General features: G+C 44.2%; 1 protein-coding gene across 3 annotated transcripts in view; it reads left to right on the forward strand.

Moving 5' to 3' along the window:
• SLC8A3 (solute carrier family 8 member A3) overlaps positions 1-17,247 on the forward strand; it is a 270,725-nt gene that overhangs the window by 221,186 nt on the left and 32,292 nt on the right. For 2 of the 3 annotated variants that reach the window (XM_019519149.1, XM_019519151.1), the window contains one exon: positions 14,551-14,568. The exons of the other annotated variant lie outside the window; for it this stretch is intronic. In XM_019519149.1, coding sequence (XP_019374694.1) covers positions 14,551-14,568 — 18 coding nt within the window. The remainder of the gene's footprint in view (positions 1-14,550; positions 14,569-17,247) is intronic. 3 annotated transcript variants of the gene reach the window in all.

Consider the following 17,247-nt stretch of genomic DNA (forward strand, 5'->3'; position numbering starts at 1 on the left):
TAGCAGGGGAGTTATGATTGCTATGTTTTGGTTGTAAAATAATACTTTGCCATTCTTGACCTCTTTTATCCAAGAATCGCCAAGCACTTCACATATACTTATTAATGGAGCTGCACAACATGTCTATGAGGTAAGTATGTAGCAAAATTATCATCCCAAATTGCAGACAGATACAGTGAATCAGAGAAAGTGATTTGCCAAAGGTCAACCAGCAAGTCAATAGCAGAGCTGCAAAGGCACCCTGACTCTGTCATCACTTACAGTATCTTTATCTGAGTTCATCTGCCCGTGTATTCAACCTTTTCAGGTGCCTCTGCTGGCTATGAGAGTCTTACCACTGACTTTTGCTCCAAGATGTGATTTTTAAACACAATCCTTTAATAAAAGTAATCTGAGTTCTTCTTTTGGGCATCTGAACTGGCATCTGGCTAGATCTATATGTACGAATGAGTGCCTACTTGAATAAAATTTGGGCACAGCCTATTTTGTGGATTGTACAAAAAGAAGACACCAACAGGTGCAGTTACACATTATGTGATCCAAGATGCTTCAACTGTAACAAGAGCAAGGGAATTTTATTTGTTCCAGAGCTTGGCTATTAATATAAGTTTGAGCTTCCTCAGAAAATAAATGTTTTTTGTTTTCTGGGCCTGAATACAGAGAAGGCTGTAAGTCATCACTGCTGGAATCCTTGTGTGAAAGCCTCCAAGGTCACAGAACTCCTCAAGGAGTCACGCCAACACTGACTTACAAAGCAGAGCCCTTTAAGCAAATCAGGGATCTCTGGAGAGGCTGCTGGATGGAGCCTTGTGTTTTTAAGACCCACACTTTATTGCATTACTTGCCCTGAATAATTCTGTCATTCCCAGCTTGAGGTTTAAATGACACTGATGGAGAAGAACAAACCCAGTCTGTGTGTATTTTAAGATCATGGCATGAGAATGCTTTACTACTGTTAAATAGCAGGAGGGTGTTTCTTCTCCGTGCCACAGTTAGAGCCACAACAAATCAGGAACATCTTGATTTGTCAGCAGGTGATGCTTATCATCACTGAGCTGTCAACATAAAACAGCTCAAGCTCGATACCAGGTAGTACCGAAGCACTGAAAATCTCTGGAAAATTCACAACTTAAATTGCCAGAAGATCAAAGGACTGTTCTGAACCTAGCATCCCAGTGAGCAGCCACGGCTAAAGCATACTAGTTTCTATAATCACCAGCACTGGCAGTGATGTGGTTTTGACCCCTCCACCCCAAATGACCAGACAGAATAGGATTGCCTGTGTGTGGCCAACAGCACAAGCCTGTAGCTCATGCCTCTGGATCTGTAATAAGATGCCTTAATCACGGTGCTGTCATGCTTCTACCACACCAGATAAACTAAAAAGTAGCAGTCGGATTGATAATGCATAGATAAAATGCCCACATCTGGTTAGTGAGTTTATTTTTTGTTTTCCTCCCAACTGTTCCCTCATGGTTTTGTTCAGGTGGTTCAGGCAGTGGGCTCCCTGTTGCTGAGCCCAGATACCTTTCTGCCACCCTAACAGTCCCTAAAAAAGAATAATTCTTGTTTGTGTTGGGTTAGGCACCATTTGAACCTATACCCAGGACATGTGTCAGAGTTTACAATCCAGGAATTGAGGTGGGCAGTTGGAGATGAAAAGGACTCAGCCAGAGGGTCACGGAAAGAGCACAAAGGCTCCGTTGCCTCTCCCAACCTGCTGCACATGTTGCTGGCAGTTCTAGCTGCATGGAGAAGTTCCTCCTCTGTAAAGACTCCCTGAGATGGGAAGAGAAGCCAGATAGCCCTTGCCTGTCTGTCCTCCTTGTACATGATTCTGTGGGCAGGAAGAGAAAGGGTGCCATCACACCAGCCTTTCAGACCAGTGAGGTGCTTCTGCAGTAGTTGAGAGGTTTGAAATATTCCGTTCCTCTTACATTTGATTGCTGTAGATAGGGGCAACCCAGCATCACTGCTCTCTTCTAGGTCTCTGATTTCACTGCTGACACCCCATTGTGGCTTGGTTGAGATGGTGTCAGCCACAAACAGATGCACAAATGGGTGGATGGAGCCTCCTTTATCTGGAGAGAGGGGCACACAGTCTGCCCAATAAGGAGGGGTGGCAGGTTCCCTTCTTCAGCAGATCAGGCAGCTCTTTTTAGGTGACTCCCATAGTTACTACCCCAAGGGGGATCGAGTCTCGACTCCAGTGCCAGGGTAATTGGGGGTCCTTGAAGTGCTAGGATTTCTACTCTTCTCCCTGCTATCAACCTGTGGAAAAGCTGAGGGAAATTATTGTAACTCAGCAGGAATTTACTACACCTGGATTGCCAGTCACTCATATGAGGGGCTGATACCACCATGGTTTCCCTCTGGCTGCACAGAATAGTCAGAAGGAAGTAGAGCAAGAGGCTTACATGAGGTCCCAGTCATCCAGTCATGTGTGAGAGAAGAGGAAAGGCACTTTTAGTATCTGTCACAGGGGCAGTGATAGAGTAGAAGGACCAGGAGATGAACAGTGTAGAAAAGGCTGTGCAGAAAGGGTTGAGGATCAAGGAAAGAAAGAAAAATGTGGCCAAAATGAGTTAATGAAAGTTAAAGTGAAGGAAGAGCAAAGACTCCTGGTGACTAGGTGATAGGCCAGCATTACATTACATTTGCCTTCATCACTGGACCCCTGGGTTTAAACTTTAATTAGGCCTGTTTTACTTGACTCCTCCCAGGATTTTATGAACAATTTGTGTGCATTGCAGAATTTCCACACTGTAGCATACCTTTACTGGGATGTACTAGCCAGAGCTACGTAGGACTAAAATGCATTTACAGGAGTTGTGCAGGGGCTTGGTGCTGGAACAACAAGGAGTGCTCAGACCAACAAGAATGGACAGGCAAGGAAGGGAAGCTTGCTCAGTACTTGGTCTGCTTCAAAACAAGTTTGTAGCCCCTCGTGTCCATGTAGTATTTCATGTTTTGAGGAGTATCTGGCTATTGCCTAGGTATCGTGATTTTTCCCTTGTTGAAATTCCTATTTTTTCTTCTCTCACACAACAGCTGTCTCTAGCCAGGTCTTACTATCTTATTATCAAACTACCAATTTCATGTAGCTTGTATCAACATGACAACATACTGCATGACAGTGCTACATTCATAGAACTTAATGCCAGGAACAGGGGTGATGCATAGGGGGTACACAGGCACCCCCTGAGAGCACCGGTGCATGCCCTGCCAGGCCACAGTACCTGTTTAGCCGGTGGCAGGGGGCAGACGGAAGCACCAGTGCCCCCACTGCAAGCACCAGCCAGGGAGCTGGGGCCACCAGCAAAAGCCGCGGGACTTCCAGAAGCAATGCAACCACTTTCATAGTGAGTGAGATCAGCCGTGGGGGAACCCCCCCAGGTTGCTGACTGGTGTCAGGGGGGACATATGTCCCGCCTGACTCAAGGCATCAGACAACCATGGCCAGGAAGGACTATGAGATAGCTGAGACACCATCTCAGCAACAGACATTTGACTGGGACAGTTTAGTCAGGGATAGTCCTGCCTTGAGCAGGGGACTGCACTAGATAACCTCATGGAGGTCCCTTTCAGCCCTATTTTCCTATGATCCTATGACTACTAGCTCATATGGTGTGCCCCCTGTGTAAGACAGGGTATTAGGTTTCACCCAGTTCTCTCTGTTTTGAACCCAATAACTTTTCAAAGTACTGAGCCCTTGCACAGACTATCTACTAATGCGAATAATGGTATCTCTTCACCTTTTCCTCTTCTGCCCACATGTTCCGTGGGGATCTGAAAATAATGCTCACAAATGGATGAGTGCCCTTTTGTCTTCTACTTCGCTGCTGGGTAACAGAAGGTGAGAGTGAGTTCCCCTCTTTCCTGTGACAAAAGCAGGTGAACAACTTTCGGGCTTCATCCAGCAGATCATTTGGTTCGAGTTCAATTTCAGTCTCACCTGTTTTATACCTTGAAGTCCCTTAGATTTGAATAGATGTACTTTTAATTTATATTGGCATACATGAAAGAAAAAAATGTCCATTTTGAACTAGTGTCAGAATGCAAGTAATGGCAAGGATAGAGTAGTCATACAGAGAGATCTAGATCAGAGAGTAAAACAGGCCTATTCAAAGAGTATGCATTTAATTTAGCCATGTGTATTTAGAACTAGTACTAAGTACAAGTCCTATTCTGCTGCAGTTTTTTACTTTGCAGCAGCATACATGTAGATGCTGGAGGAGCTGGTTGAGCATGAGGGTGCTTCAGTGCAGGGATTGCTTGCCAACTAGCCCCACACTGGAGCACCCTCGTGCCCTAGCCAGCCCTGCCACAGCACATTGAGCCAGGGGAGAGCAGCCCCAGGTTGACAGAATAACCCCTGGGGCCCCCTGCCAGCTGGGGCTTCTCCAACCCAGCTCAACCTGCTGTGGTCCTGGGCACACATTGAAATGGTGCACCCAGGAGCAATAAACTCCAGAGTTTATTTCTTCACATTAATTGCATATGTTGACACATCCATAGCAATGCATGTGGCATAAAACCTAGATAGAGGTCTGTGAAAACACATACCCACATGTAAGAGTATTCTGGCATCTGCCAATAAGCAGATATTCAGGTACAGACATGCTCACACAGACATGTACTCAAAAGATGCATGCCCATATACTTATAGTTACTATTAATATCATAATCCATCAGTTCATTCTTGTTGTGATGTAGCTGGGCCTTTGCATAGCTTTGAAGGCCAATGAGATGCAGCTCCAGTCAATCCTGGTAGGTACAGGGAAGGTTGCTTTAGAGGAAAAGTCTCTCCTGATATTTTCCGCTGGCACATTTTGTACCTAGCACACAGGATGTGGTTCTCTTCAGTGTGTGCCCTTGTTTGTTTTTCCTCTCCATTTAGCTCTGTCATATACAGCCTGTCCCTGGAATGCTATAGGGATATCTGATGCTTTTAGATTGCCCTTCATAGTTCCTTTAAAGCATTGTTTCTGGCCCCTTTGGGAGCAGGAGCATGTTACTTGACTCAGCTGACCAGAAAGTAATTTTTTCAGGTAATCTCCTATCAGGCATCCTACTAAGACATCCAGTCCATCTCAATTGTGCTTTGCTGTTATAGCTCTAATGCTGATGATTTGAGCTTGCCCAGAGACTTCCTTGTTCAATGCATGGTCCTTCCAGTTCCTCTTAAGGATAAATAATAGGCAGCATGGGTGAAATGCATCCAGTCTTAATGGTGTTGTCATTTGATTGTCCATGTTTCAGGGCCAGAAAGCAGAGATACAGTAAGTGTCAACTGGCATGCAGGCAAGTCAATGTCTGTGCCTATCTGAATGCTCCAGTGCTAGATTTGGATAGCTTATTTTGAATCTGGATCTTGGTCTGAAGCCTTGGGCCAGTAAAATTCCAAAGGCAATTGCTGCTAGCTGTGTGGATTCAGCAATTTCCCATGGATACGTAATCAAAGAGGATGCTGCCAAGGACAAATAACTGCATACACCATACAAGACAGTGTAGTCTATGTGGATTATTGATTCTCCTGCATATCTATTAATCAAAAACAATAACCACTAGCAAAGAGTACTTCTCTGTACAGTACTGACTGGACCCAAGGTATATGGTGGAATTGTCTTAGTCCATTGATGTGGAGAGAAACCAACATGAGAAGAGGCAGCTTTTTTGGCCCATGCACAGAGTTTAGTATCTGTAAAACAGTCGTTGGAGCACCTGTATGCAGATTTACAAAATGTATACTAATGCTCTTCCCACATATGCCTTTCTGTATCAGTGCCAGAGGTCGAGCACACCTCCTGTCAAGTATTGTGACTGTATCCATTACAGGAAAGCATCACTGTGAGATGGGTGGACACTGGTGCCTGTCAGCCTGCATTTTTCCATCCCTACCTAGCAGTAAATAAAGTAATGAACCGCCACTTACCAGTAGGTTCTGCAGTTCACTGTGCTATCACTATGAGCAGATAAGTGGTCCATCTGGACTGGTGTCTTGTTGCCAAAAATGGCCAGTATTGGGACTAGTCGCAACTTATTTTTGACAGAAAATTAGCTGGTTATTTTATTTTGGTGGTTGTTGTTATCATCATCATCATCATCATCATCATGTAATTTTTTTCATTGGAAAAAAGCCTCAGCCCTGGAAACAGAACAGTTGCTTAAAATATGTTTCAGGGGGCTTTCCCCCATTTTTTTTTTTGATAAAAACTTGTTTTCCATGGGAATCATTTTTTTCCTACTAGTTGTAGCCAGCACCAGATGTTTCAAAGGCATGTGCATGTATCTGTATCTCTGGGACAGCTATGGAATAACCTGCATATAGACAGATTTTTCTCCTACCGTGCTTATTGCAGTGGAGTTCAGGTCCATAACTAGGCTACCAGGCACTAGAATAATACCAATGCAAGTAATAAATAATAATCATATTTGCCAGCAATTAGGGGTTCCCTCATGTCCTGCAGCATGAAGATCTGTGTCCCTTCTGTTTTTTTATTCTGTCTAATGTAACTGTGGATGTTCTCAATATCTATATTAACAGCCTTTATTGTGTGACAGCCTAATTCTGGGTGATCTGCAGATGTTGTTAGTGCACTGCTCACCCCCCATTCATTTAATAAATACATTAAGCAATGCCAGTCTTGTTTCTGTGCCTATGGCACCCAATAGTTAACCTTTGCCTTGACAGAATTGACTAGTCATTCCTAAGTCTTTGTTTTCTGTCCTTTCGACAGTATTTGATCCATGAGAAACTTCACTGGGAAGCTCATGACTGCTGAGTTTCTCAGATAGCTTCTTGCAAGGCACTTCTTCAAAGACTTTCTGAAAATCCAAATATATTATATCATGCAGTTCTCCTTAATCAGCTATTCTTTAAGTACACTGAAAAGGTTCAAGTTCATTAGAATAGATCTGACTTTGGTATCTTGCCAACACCATCTTAAACAAAGACTGATAGTAATTCAGTAGGAACAGATTAGGTGCAAGAAGTACTGGTAAAGGCAACTCAGTATGGCAGCACTGACATGCATATACCAAACTAAAAAATATATCCTCAAAGGAGATATACATTTCTTGCTTAGTTAAAGATGAGTTGGCTTGCTCTGTTCTGCCACCCGTCCCCAGGATTTCCTGATCTTTTCTCCCTCTTGGTCTTTAGAAACTAAGTTATGGATTCTCTTGGCTTTGTCTCTTCCCCTTATTTGCAGTAACAGGAACCAAGTCTGTGTCTGCTGAGCACAGAAACCTCCCAGCAGATTGAGCTACCTTCCTGGCCATCCTTCTGCCAGCACCTTTTGAGTATCCCTCGGGTGAATCAAGTCTTTTCCTTTATTAAAAGATGACACCTTATGAGTTGGCTTACTGTCATGGTGGCTATAGTGTCACATTAGATCACAGTCCAGACCTAGGTTTTTGTTACTGTTGGCCCTGCAGGCTCTCTGGATTCAGAGAATGTCTGTCTGTACCTTTTTCACACATTGGCATTTACAGTTTGCGCACAGTCCAAAATTACAGGAGCAGAGCCTGGTTACCTTTCCCTGAGAGCTAATCTTCACATTTTACTTACACTGTGATTAACCCTAGAGTATTGAGCAGAGCACAGTCAGAGCAGTGAGTTAATGCAGACGATACTTTGGAAGTTTCTACTTGATAGGGAGCAATGATGAGAAATACCTTTGGAAAATTACATTTTATGATGGCAATTCCGAGTCCTGCTTGGGAGAATTTGCCCTGCTGCAAATCAGTGGAAAATCCAGGTTCAGAAATGGTGAGTGAAGGCTGCATTTAGAATGAAGTGCCTGATAGAGCTCAGAAGTTTTCAAGGAAAATTTTACTTCTTAAAAAAATTGGCATGTACAAGGTTTGACTTCACAGGAAGTTGGAACTCAGAATCCCTTCCTCACAGACAGCATGTTTACAGAGGCTTTGGATGATTGGGCTCTACTCCCTCTAGCATGTAGCAGTCCAGAACAGACAAGTCGCAAACTGGATTCTGTTTTGTGCATGGGCCTTTCTTATGGAAGACTCTGCTTCCTAAAGAGAGATTATGGTTGAAAGCTACAGTGAGGCTTATACCCAAGCTGTAAAGAACTTTATGGTCTTAACTTGGTAAGTGAAGCCAAGTTAGCTAATTCAGATCAAAATTACAATAGAGACAAATTAACTTGGATTTTAACTTGGGTGAATTGCACAAGTTCAAGCTAAAGGAAACCTGAAGGTGAACTAGAACTGCCCTGTGTGCTATGCAAAACACAAATCTCCTTATCCTCACTGCTCTTCCAAGTTGAATTAGGCAACTCATGTATGAACAGACCTCTTTTCATTCATAGTATAGGCATTCCCCAAGAAGGTTTTGTTTTCTGACTGAACAATGGGAGTGATTCACTCTAAGAATTTAGATTTTTTTTGCCTGGCAGGGTCCTCTGTGCTCCCATCTCTTTTGGGATGGCGATTTCATCCTGCAACACACAGGTAGAACTGGACTGCTGTGGTGAGTCCCCTGAAGAAGTAAATGAGCTTGATTTTGCCCTTTACAAGTCTTAAGTTTTTCTGTTGATATTAGCAAGAACAGAATTAGGCCCATTTCAGTACCATGTCTGACTTGTTTAAGCTGTATGTTACTGCTTTAGGGAAAGAGCACATACTCCACTAAGTTGCACAGAGTCAAAACCTATAGGTGCCTTCTCATGAAAAAGCTTTAGCCATGCAGAGAGCTTAGCTTCTTTCAGTTCCTTTGGTGTTCTGGAAGGGTTCAGTAAGTAGTACAGAGATGCCAGTCACTTATTACTTGATTTGCACAGTCACTGGACTCCTTCGCAAGTACCGTGTGATCCTAACAGTGCTGTTCTCACTTCTTGATGCTGCCAGTGACCATTTTGCTATGCAATCGCAAGTCTTGTCATGACTCACTGCTGCTCCTGTCTTGTACCAGTTTACTCTGTGGACACCAGGCAACCATCAGCCCAGAAGTGCCATTTATTCTTACAAGAGACCTCACAAATGTTGTACAACTATTGACTGGAAAATACTTCTATCAATCTATAACGTGTCCAAAACGGGTCAAAAATTTGGAACTAAAATTTGCTGTGAAGTAAAGAAAGATGAAAGCTGCATTGTAGGTTAGAAAATGGATGCAACTCATAACACCAAACAGTTACAGTATTATTTCTTGCACCTGTTTTCTGACCTACTCTCACTCTGGGCCAAATCAACCTGTGGTGGGTGTGAGCTCCATTGACCTCAGTGGAGTTATACCAGGGAGGAATGTGGTTGCTACACCTCTGTTTTGTCACAGCAGACTCGGCCTATGTGCTTCATATGATACAGAAAACCTAAAACACAAATGAAATTTTAGAGACTGACCTGAGCTTTAAAATTAAGATTTCAGTTGCCAGACTTAAAAAAAAAGGGCAAGCGTTTAGACTTGCAGGTTGACTTGTTGTTAGAAGGACAGCCCACCAGGGAAAGCGGTACCAGTTCAGGAGGCACTGGGACCAAGAATTGTAATGGGGAACCAAGCCAATTATTACATCCCAGAAGCAAACTGAAGTGATGTCAATAAATGGGAAAGCCATACTGCACATAGAGAAGCTTCTGCATCAGAATTGTTGCTTTTCTGCCTCAGCCATGCCCCTATCCCCAGCTGAGCTCGAGCTGAATACTTCCTCTGCTGATTTCCATCTCACTAGCCTTTACCTTGCTGCCTGGCACCAAGCCAAGCAACCATGCAAAGGGATCTACTTTGGAGTTGTCGAGATGATTCCCTAGTCGCCCTTTTGGACTCTTCCATTTCTCTGGACTTCTGATCCTTCTCGCTTCTGATGCAGCATTTGATATTTATGAGTGATCACCTGCAGTGTTTCCTATTGACAGGCTGATTCTCATAAGTTAAGCAGCAGTATATGCAGAGGCCATCCTTAAAGGAGTTGAACCACGTATGTTATATTCATCCCTGTAGGTCTCCACTGAAAAGCTGGCAGCTGAAATGTGATTGCATTTCATTATCTTCCATCTGTTTTCTCATTTTCTCATTTAGAATGGAATCCCCTTACCTGCCTTCTCCCTAGCAGCCTGGTAAAGAATATATTGAAAACATAGCTTCAGATCCCCTGAGAATTCAGCAGAAAGTAGTGTTAATGGTACCTACCTACCCTGCCTGAAGTATCATGTGTTGATCTCATCTTGCATTTTTGTGAAGTGTAAGCATGGGATACATGTTTGCTATTGTGGTAGTGGATGCTGAGCTTATTTTACTAGCTTCCTATTGCAATATACTAGTCAGACCCCTGAGAATACCAGTAAGAGGGGGGTCATATTTCAGGGCTGAGCTTCATTAGCTTTGCTGTAGCCAGACCAGTGGCTGGAAAAGCAAAAAGGGGCACTGCAGGTCAGGAGTAAGAAAGAGCCCAGGACTGCAACAGTGAAGAGGAACTTCAGATGAAGATTGGCATATACGGATAGAGGCACACTGATAGGGGATGTTACAGGTCAGGTGTAAGGATACATTAGCATCTGTGTACAAAATGGAAGCTCTAGCCTGTGAAATCGTTTTCTTGCTTGCATGCCCAATATTCACTCAGAAATATAAAGATAAAGTAAACCCTTGGCTTTCCATTTTGTAGTGTTGATGTTTCATTCATAGCTTTGCAGGAGTCTTCAAATATTCATGTATCCTAACATAGGTGAAAGAGAGCAAAATACTTGTTTTGCAGGCACAAAAGCAAATGAAAAAAAGGTAAACTCAAATCCCAGGGCCCTAGAATAATAGCTTTAAGAAACATATAAATTGGTATTTTTTACAATCACTGTAGCTTTGGGGTCCAGTAATCTTTCATTATTAGATTAATTTTGAACATTGAATCAACACATGCAATAATGTTTCTGCCTGCCTAAGGCAATTGAATTGAATTTGTCACTGTGTTCAGAAGTCCAGAACTGGAAGAGCATGGGTGCTACAACTTAACCTTGAGATACAGTGGGCCAGAGCTGGGAGGGGGGACCCCCCATTAGAAATGCAAGCAGTGCTGTAAGTTACAGTTAGAGGCTTATTAACAGGGCTGTTTTGTGATATTCTGGAAGGGAAAGATGTGTTTGAGGTAGAAATGAAGATACAGTGGGAGATTTCAGGGTCCCCCATTTCCCACAACTCTTCAGCTGTAAAATTTGTCACAGAATCTATCCCTTGCTGTAGAATTGGAACGCACAATCCAAGTTTTCAGTTTAAATAAATCTGAAATTAACAGAGCTACGTTCATTTATATGCCCTGTGCTTCAGGGCCTGTTTTACTAATTCTCATTGTTGCAGAGAAACTTTCCAAAACAAAACCAAAATATAAACTATACAGTCTTGCTCTCCTGAGTCTGCAGGCAGCAGCTTGAAACAATAGCTTTAAGGGAATGTCTTAGTTTCCCCTATGAATCTCAATTGACTATTCACTCTGAAACGGAACAACAACAATGCAAACGTTATTATTGGAATGCAGCTACTATCTGTATCCCACAGTTTCAAGTTGCCTCTATGGGTGCCAAGGACACAGTCCTTTCCTGGCTGAGTCCAAAATCTCTGGCACCCTCCAGAATGCAGGAGTAGATAGCTAATACAAATAATCCGTGGCACATTAAACATTTAGAAATAGTGTAAACTAAATTGAATGTAATAGTTAAATAACACTGGTGCTGCTCAACACTATTATTATTATTCATTTTCATATTTAATAGAAGGAAAATCTCCATCTCTGCTTTAGCTGCTGTGCAATTTGCAGTCTATCTCATCAAATACTTCAAGTTGCTAGGAGATCGTGCCGTAGAAGTTAGGTCTAGTTTTCCACAAAGCACATGGAAGTTTTCTAGGGCTGTATATAGACCGCAGGATTGGAGGAAAAGTGAATTACATTTTAAGATTGAGTTGGAATGAGACAGCTGTAGGATAAAAACTTCAGACTTCCTATCAATACACAACCTGGCTTTAACCAGTGATATCAGTCACTTGCTTTTATGAGGACATTCTCAGAAAGATTTCCTGTTCAAGTAGTTACTTTGGCAGCCCCTCATAATCCTCCTTTTCTTCAGTATCTGTAAAAAAGACTCATAAAAACTTTCATCTGTTTGGAATTCTTTCACTGTTGATCCCTGGCACAATTATTGTGCTGCTAATATTCCACAGGCACTCCTTTGGAAATCAGTGCATATACTTCATACCTCCCCCATACCACAAGTGTCTGCAGCATTCATGAGCATGGCAAATGCATTCTTATCTCCATGACATACTTGAAATATTCAGCAGGGAAGCAGGTGTATTCTGCCTGAATGCCCCTTATACTTTTAGCATAAGCAAACTTTAGAGTTATTAAGACAGCTACTAGATGTTAATAGAGGTCCAGTAAATTCTTACGCTTGTCACTCTTTTCGGACCCCCAGCCACCATGCACACAAATGCATATAGACAGAGAAGGACGTTAAACTACTGCCAGCCTCTAGACTGACGCTAAGGTATATACAGTGTCACTGATGTTTTCACGGTAGTGTCACATTGGTTGGCTAATATTTCCTGTTCTGATGTCTTACTGCAAGCTGAATTGAAAAATGTGACTGAGAGTATTGTCTTGTAGATATAAGAATGGACTGAGAACTGGCATTCAGTGTTACCTTTCCCAGCTTTGTCACTTCTGTGCTGTGTGAACCTTCAGCTAGGCAAACATCTTGGAACTCAGATATTTAAATAAAGCACATACATAAAAGTGCCTTGATTTTTTTCCAGAGGCAAGCAGAAATTAAAATACCACAATAGAGAAAAGTGTTTGGCACCTTTCAAGATCAGTCCACTTACTAGACAGCTAAGGCTGTTCCCATTGATCTTTCTTTGCTTCCATTTTGGCATCTGTAAAATGGGAATGCTAAGATTACTCATTGTTCAGTGTTTTAAGATTCTTGGACTAAAAGACCTATGGCAGCGGTAGGCAATTATTTGGGCCCAAGGGCCACTTAGGGAGATCTGGTGAGCTGTTGTGGCCTGAGTCAGTACTTCCCTCCCACCCCTGCAACGGCTTGGGCTATGGTCAATGGACCTGGTGCTGGCCAGACAAAATCTGTTGACAGGGCACAATCTCCTAGCAACTTGAAGTACCAGGCGTGGGGCGGAGTGGAGCCGCTTCCCACCCTGCACCCCAATGCTTCTTCCTTGCCCGGGGTCCCCCCCCTTACCTGAGCTTCCCACACCAGGACAGCCATGTGCTCCCAGCCCAGAAAGGGCACTGGGGTTTCCGGCTGGGGGCAGGGCCAAGCAGGCCGCTGTTGTTGGAGCCCGCCAGGCTTCCCCTGGGTCCTACTGCCCTTGGTTCCTGTTCAGGAACCAAGGGCAGAGAAATATTAAATGTCTACATTTTTTTAGGGGCCTCGCAGGCCAGATAGAATGGCCTCATGGGCTGGATGTGGCCTGCGGGCCATATTTTGCCCACCCCTGGATTAGACCAAGAAAGGGTCCTGTAGGATCTTTTTTTCTGACAACTATAAGGAGATAGGGTTAAAGGAGTGTCATGTAATCAGTGTCAATGACAGCAGGACAGCTGTAAAGGACATTTTTTGAAGAAGAAATGTAGTTTGTTCTATGCAAGATGCACACCTGCACTTAGGATGGGGCTACAACAGAGAGTTCACACTGCATTAAGCCAAGACGGTTGTCACTTTTTTCCCCTTCTCCAACACACTCATGTTACAGCATGTCCTAATCTTGCAGGACCAACTAACTGCATTACAACACATTGTCATGCTGCAGTTGCATTCTTATGTGGTAACACTGTGTGAGACATGTCGAAGCCATACTGTCATGCACACACCCAACTAGAAGCAAAAAGACTTATGAAGACTCAGTGTGATGGTGCACTGTGACATCTACATTCTGCTTGGGATTCTCAGTCTCTGCAAGCTATGCTTGTGTGATGCAGGATAGATCTGTGAAAGTCAGGACTTCCTTGTGAGTTTGGGGAGATAATGTGTGGCAGCCCTTGCCATGTTCTTCTCAGTGAGCCCCACTCCCCCACAGTCTGCACTCTCAACAGGAACTGAAGAAAATCTCTCTCAGTGCATCAGCTGACCAAGGCCTTCATGTTTTTCTTGTGTCCTTTCTCCACATCTGTACACTGCACCTCAAATAGGGATGACTCCAACTCATTTTGGGTCACTTTGGCTCATCTCAGGTCCAGATGTCAGGTGTGACAATTCCCACACACTCTTCCTATCCCCTACCTACTACCTCCACCCTCCACAACCCAACCCCCTGCCTTTGCTCACGGGGAGGGGGAAGACTTCCAAAAAACAAAGCCCTTGATGCACACCCATTTTTTCCAGCCTCCTTCTCATCCTGCTGCTACTGGGCATGCTCACAGGCCTGCACCTAGCATGTGGCTACAACAAAGAGCTCACACTGCATTAAGCCAAGTCCATCGCTCATTTAAAACTACCATCTGCAAAAAGCCTTTACAGCTTTTCCCAATAGAATATTAACTCTCTTCCTGTTTTCTTCTTTCTTTTGTTTCTCTTTCCTTACAGCGCTGCTGCTTACCCAAGGTAAGATGGCTTTTATTCCTTTCCTCTGTCTACTATGGCTTTGGTTCCAATCTCTCCTTCAGGCAACCTTTTTTGTGCTAATACTTGTGTTGCAGTTACTAGTGATGATGCCTGCCCTGCTGTGTTAAGAATACCCCAAATGTTGACTCATGGGCCGGATCCAAATGTGCAGGTACGTGTGGTTTGTGACACCGCAAGCCTCTTTGCAGTGCCACAAACTGCATGTGTTGCATGTTAAATGGTGTGCAGGGCTGCTAATTAGCAGCACGGGCAAAATTTGCTACCGGGATTTCCCAGTAGCAAAAAAAAACCCTGGAAAAAAATGTGGCACAAAGCACACCAAAGTGCTGTGTGCCAGGACAAACATAGAGACAGGGGATCAGGCAGCTGAGGGCTACCTGCTCCCCCATCTCTGTGGGCTACAGAGCCCCCATGCTGAGAGCACCTGGCTGGGGCACAGTATGCCTCAAGACAGGGGAGCAGGCAACCATGACTGCGAAGCCCCCACACTGAGGCACACAGAGACAGGGAAGCAGCCCAGGGCTGCCTGCTCTCTCATCTCAAGGCATACTGCACCCCATCCAACTGCTCCACAGCTGGCTGGGGTACAGTGTAACTCAAGACAGGCGCTGCACAGCAAAGCCCTCTCACCGAGGCATGTGGAGACAGGGGAGCAGCCAACCCAGGGCTGTCTGCTCCCCGATCTCGAGGCACTCTGCAGCCCAGCCTGCCAGGGAGTGGATAGCTGGGACACAGGGTGCCTCAGCATGGGGGCTTTGCAGCTCATGGAGATGGGGGAGCAGGCAGCTCTGGGCTACTTGCTCCCCCGTCTCCACGTGCCAGTCCCCTGATGGCTGAAGCACAGGGTGCCTCAGCATGGGGGCTGCCTGCTGGCTAGCCTTTCACTGAAGCACCCTTTACCCCAACCAGCCCCCCCTGCAGCACATGGAGCAGTGGGACAATGTGTCCCACTGCAAACCACACAAGCAGAGGTGTGCACTACAGCCCAAAGTAGCAGCATAAATTTATGCTGCTACTATTTGTGCTGCTGCAAGCACATGCCCCTCCTTGTGTGGATAACAGCCATGAGGGTCTGGCTCAAATCCAAGACTTGTTGCGCCAAATCTAGGAAAATGGCCTCAGTTGAACCTCCAGGTCTGCTGTACAAGGAAGTACCGGATCTCCTCTCATGGTCACCTTGCCTGGCCATTCCAGTCACAAACCTTCCTTCCTGCAGCCACAGTGCTGAGGCCTAATGCAACCTGATGGATCCAAGTGTGGTATTACAGAATTCATGGTGCTGGGCAGTTCATCACCCCAGAGGAAGCCCCCTTAAGGTTGGGCATAAGACTAGCCCAATGTCTCCTAGAACACAGATGATGTGCCAGGTTTGTAGAGGGTGAAATATAGATTTCCCCAATGTGTAAGCAGGGCAAACTCTCAAGGAGGCCATTATAAGGAATTCAGGGCCTTCTTCCTGCCCTATTGCCACCCCTGCATGCCCCTTCCTGAGAGTCAGATGCTAGCAAGGCCACCAGGCACCAACAATTGTCATGCTCAGGTACTAGACTTGAGTAATCTTTGCACCATCTCTGTGGTGTCATAGAAAACACCTTCAGTCTTGCCCAATATTAGGACAAAATGAAAGAGAAAAGATGAAAGTAAACTCCTCTTTACACAATGGTCGTAGCTGGTTGGTCACATTCCACCCAGTGTTGGCACTCTTTATTTTCTCTGCCTGTGGGCAAGACTTTACATTTATTAATACTGAATCTCCCTTTGTTGCCTGAAAAACCCATTACACAAGACTCTCTAGATTGTATTGCAGCATGATGAATTCCTCCTGTAGTTCTAGTTATCCCTACACTTCCAGATTTGAATTTTGACTAAGAGAAACAGTTGACAACACTAAGCAGCAGGGAGGCAAGGTACAGAGCGGGACAGGGATTTGTTTTATTTATTTTTTACCTGAACATGGAAGGAGTCCTGAACTGGACTGTAGCTATTAGGAAGTGTCACTGCTTGTAGACTGATAGATTTTTTAGTTCAGGGACAGAAGCAGTTGTGCAGCCCCCTAGAAGGCTTCTACAAGGTTAAGGCAAGTCACTCATCTGGGTTCGTAATACCCATGCTATTAAGGCAGTCAAACCATGTTATAGCCAAGACATGTTTTGCAAATCTTTATAAGAAAACCTTCCATCTCCGCTTCTCTTAGGAAAAGCCCAAAACTGCTGTCCATAGAATTTACCCAGAATCCCAAATTTCATTGGGCTAATTAGCAGATTAATAATACCAGAAGAGCCCCAAATTTCAGCACAGGACACTTAAGCAAAATGGCTCTGACCCTCTTCAGCTTCAGTGGAATTGGAAATAAGTCGAGCACAGCCTTTCTCAGACTAATTTTGTTGCTTTAATTCAGTAGCTGCGTAACTTGCTCAGAACCTCTGGAACCAAATAATTTGTTTTAAAATAATATAAGTCCCCCTCTCTGTTGTGATCCAATTTGATTGCTTTTGGTAGGTATTATTGGATAATTCAGTCAACAGCTATAGACATTTGCTGTTCAGTTAACAGAGGAAAGGCCAAATTTCAGACCACAAGGTAGAGCAAAGGTCCATGAGGCATAGTGCCAAGTTCCCCTTTCCTTTACTGCATTGTTCTCCCTATAGGCCATAGTAA

Source organism: Gavialis gangeticus, unplaced genomic scaffold (genome assembly GCF_001723915.1).
Source record: "Gavialis gangeticus isolate Ggan-Ray unplaced genomic scaffold, GavGan_comp1, whole genome shotgun sequence".
Taxonomy (NCBI): Eukaryota; Metazoa; Chordata; order Crocodylia; family Gavialidae; genus Gavialis; species Gavialis gangeticus.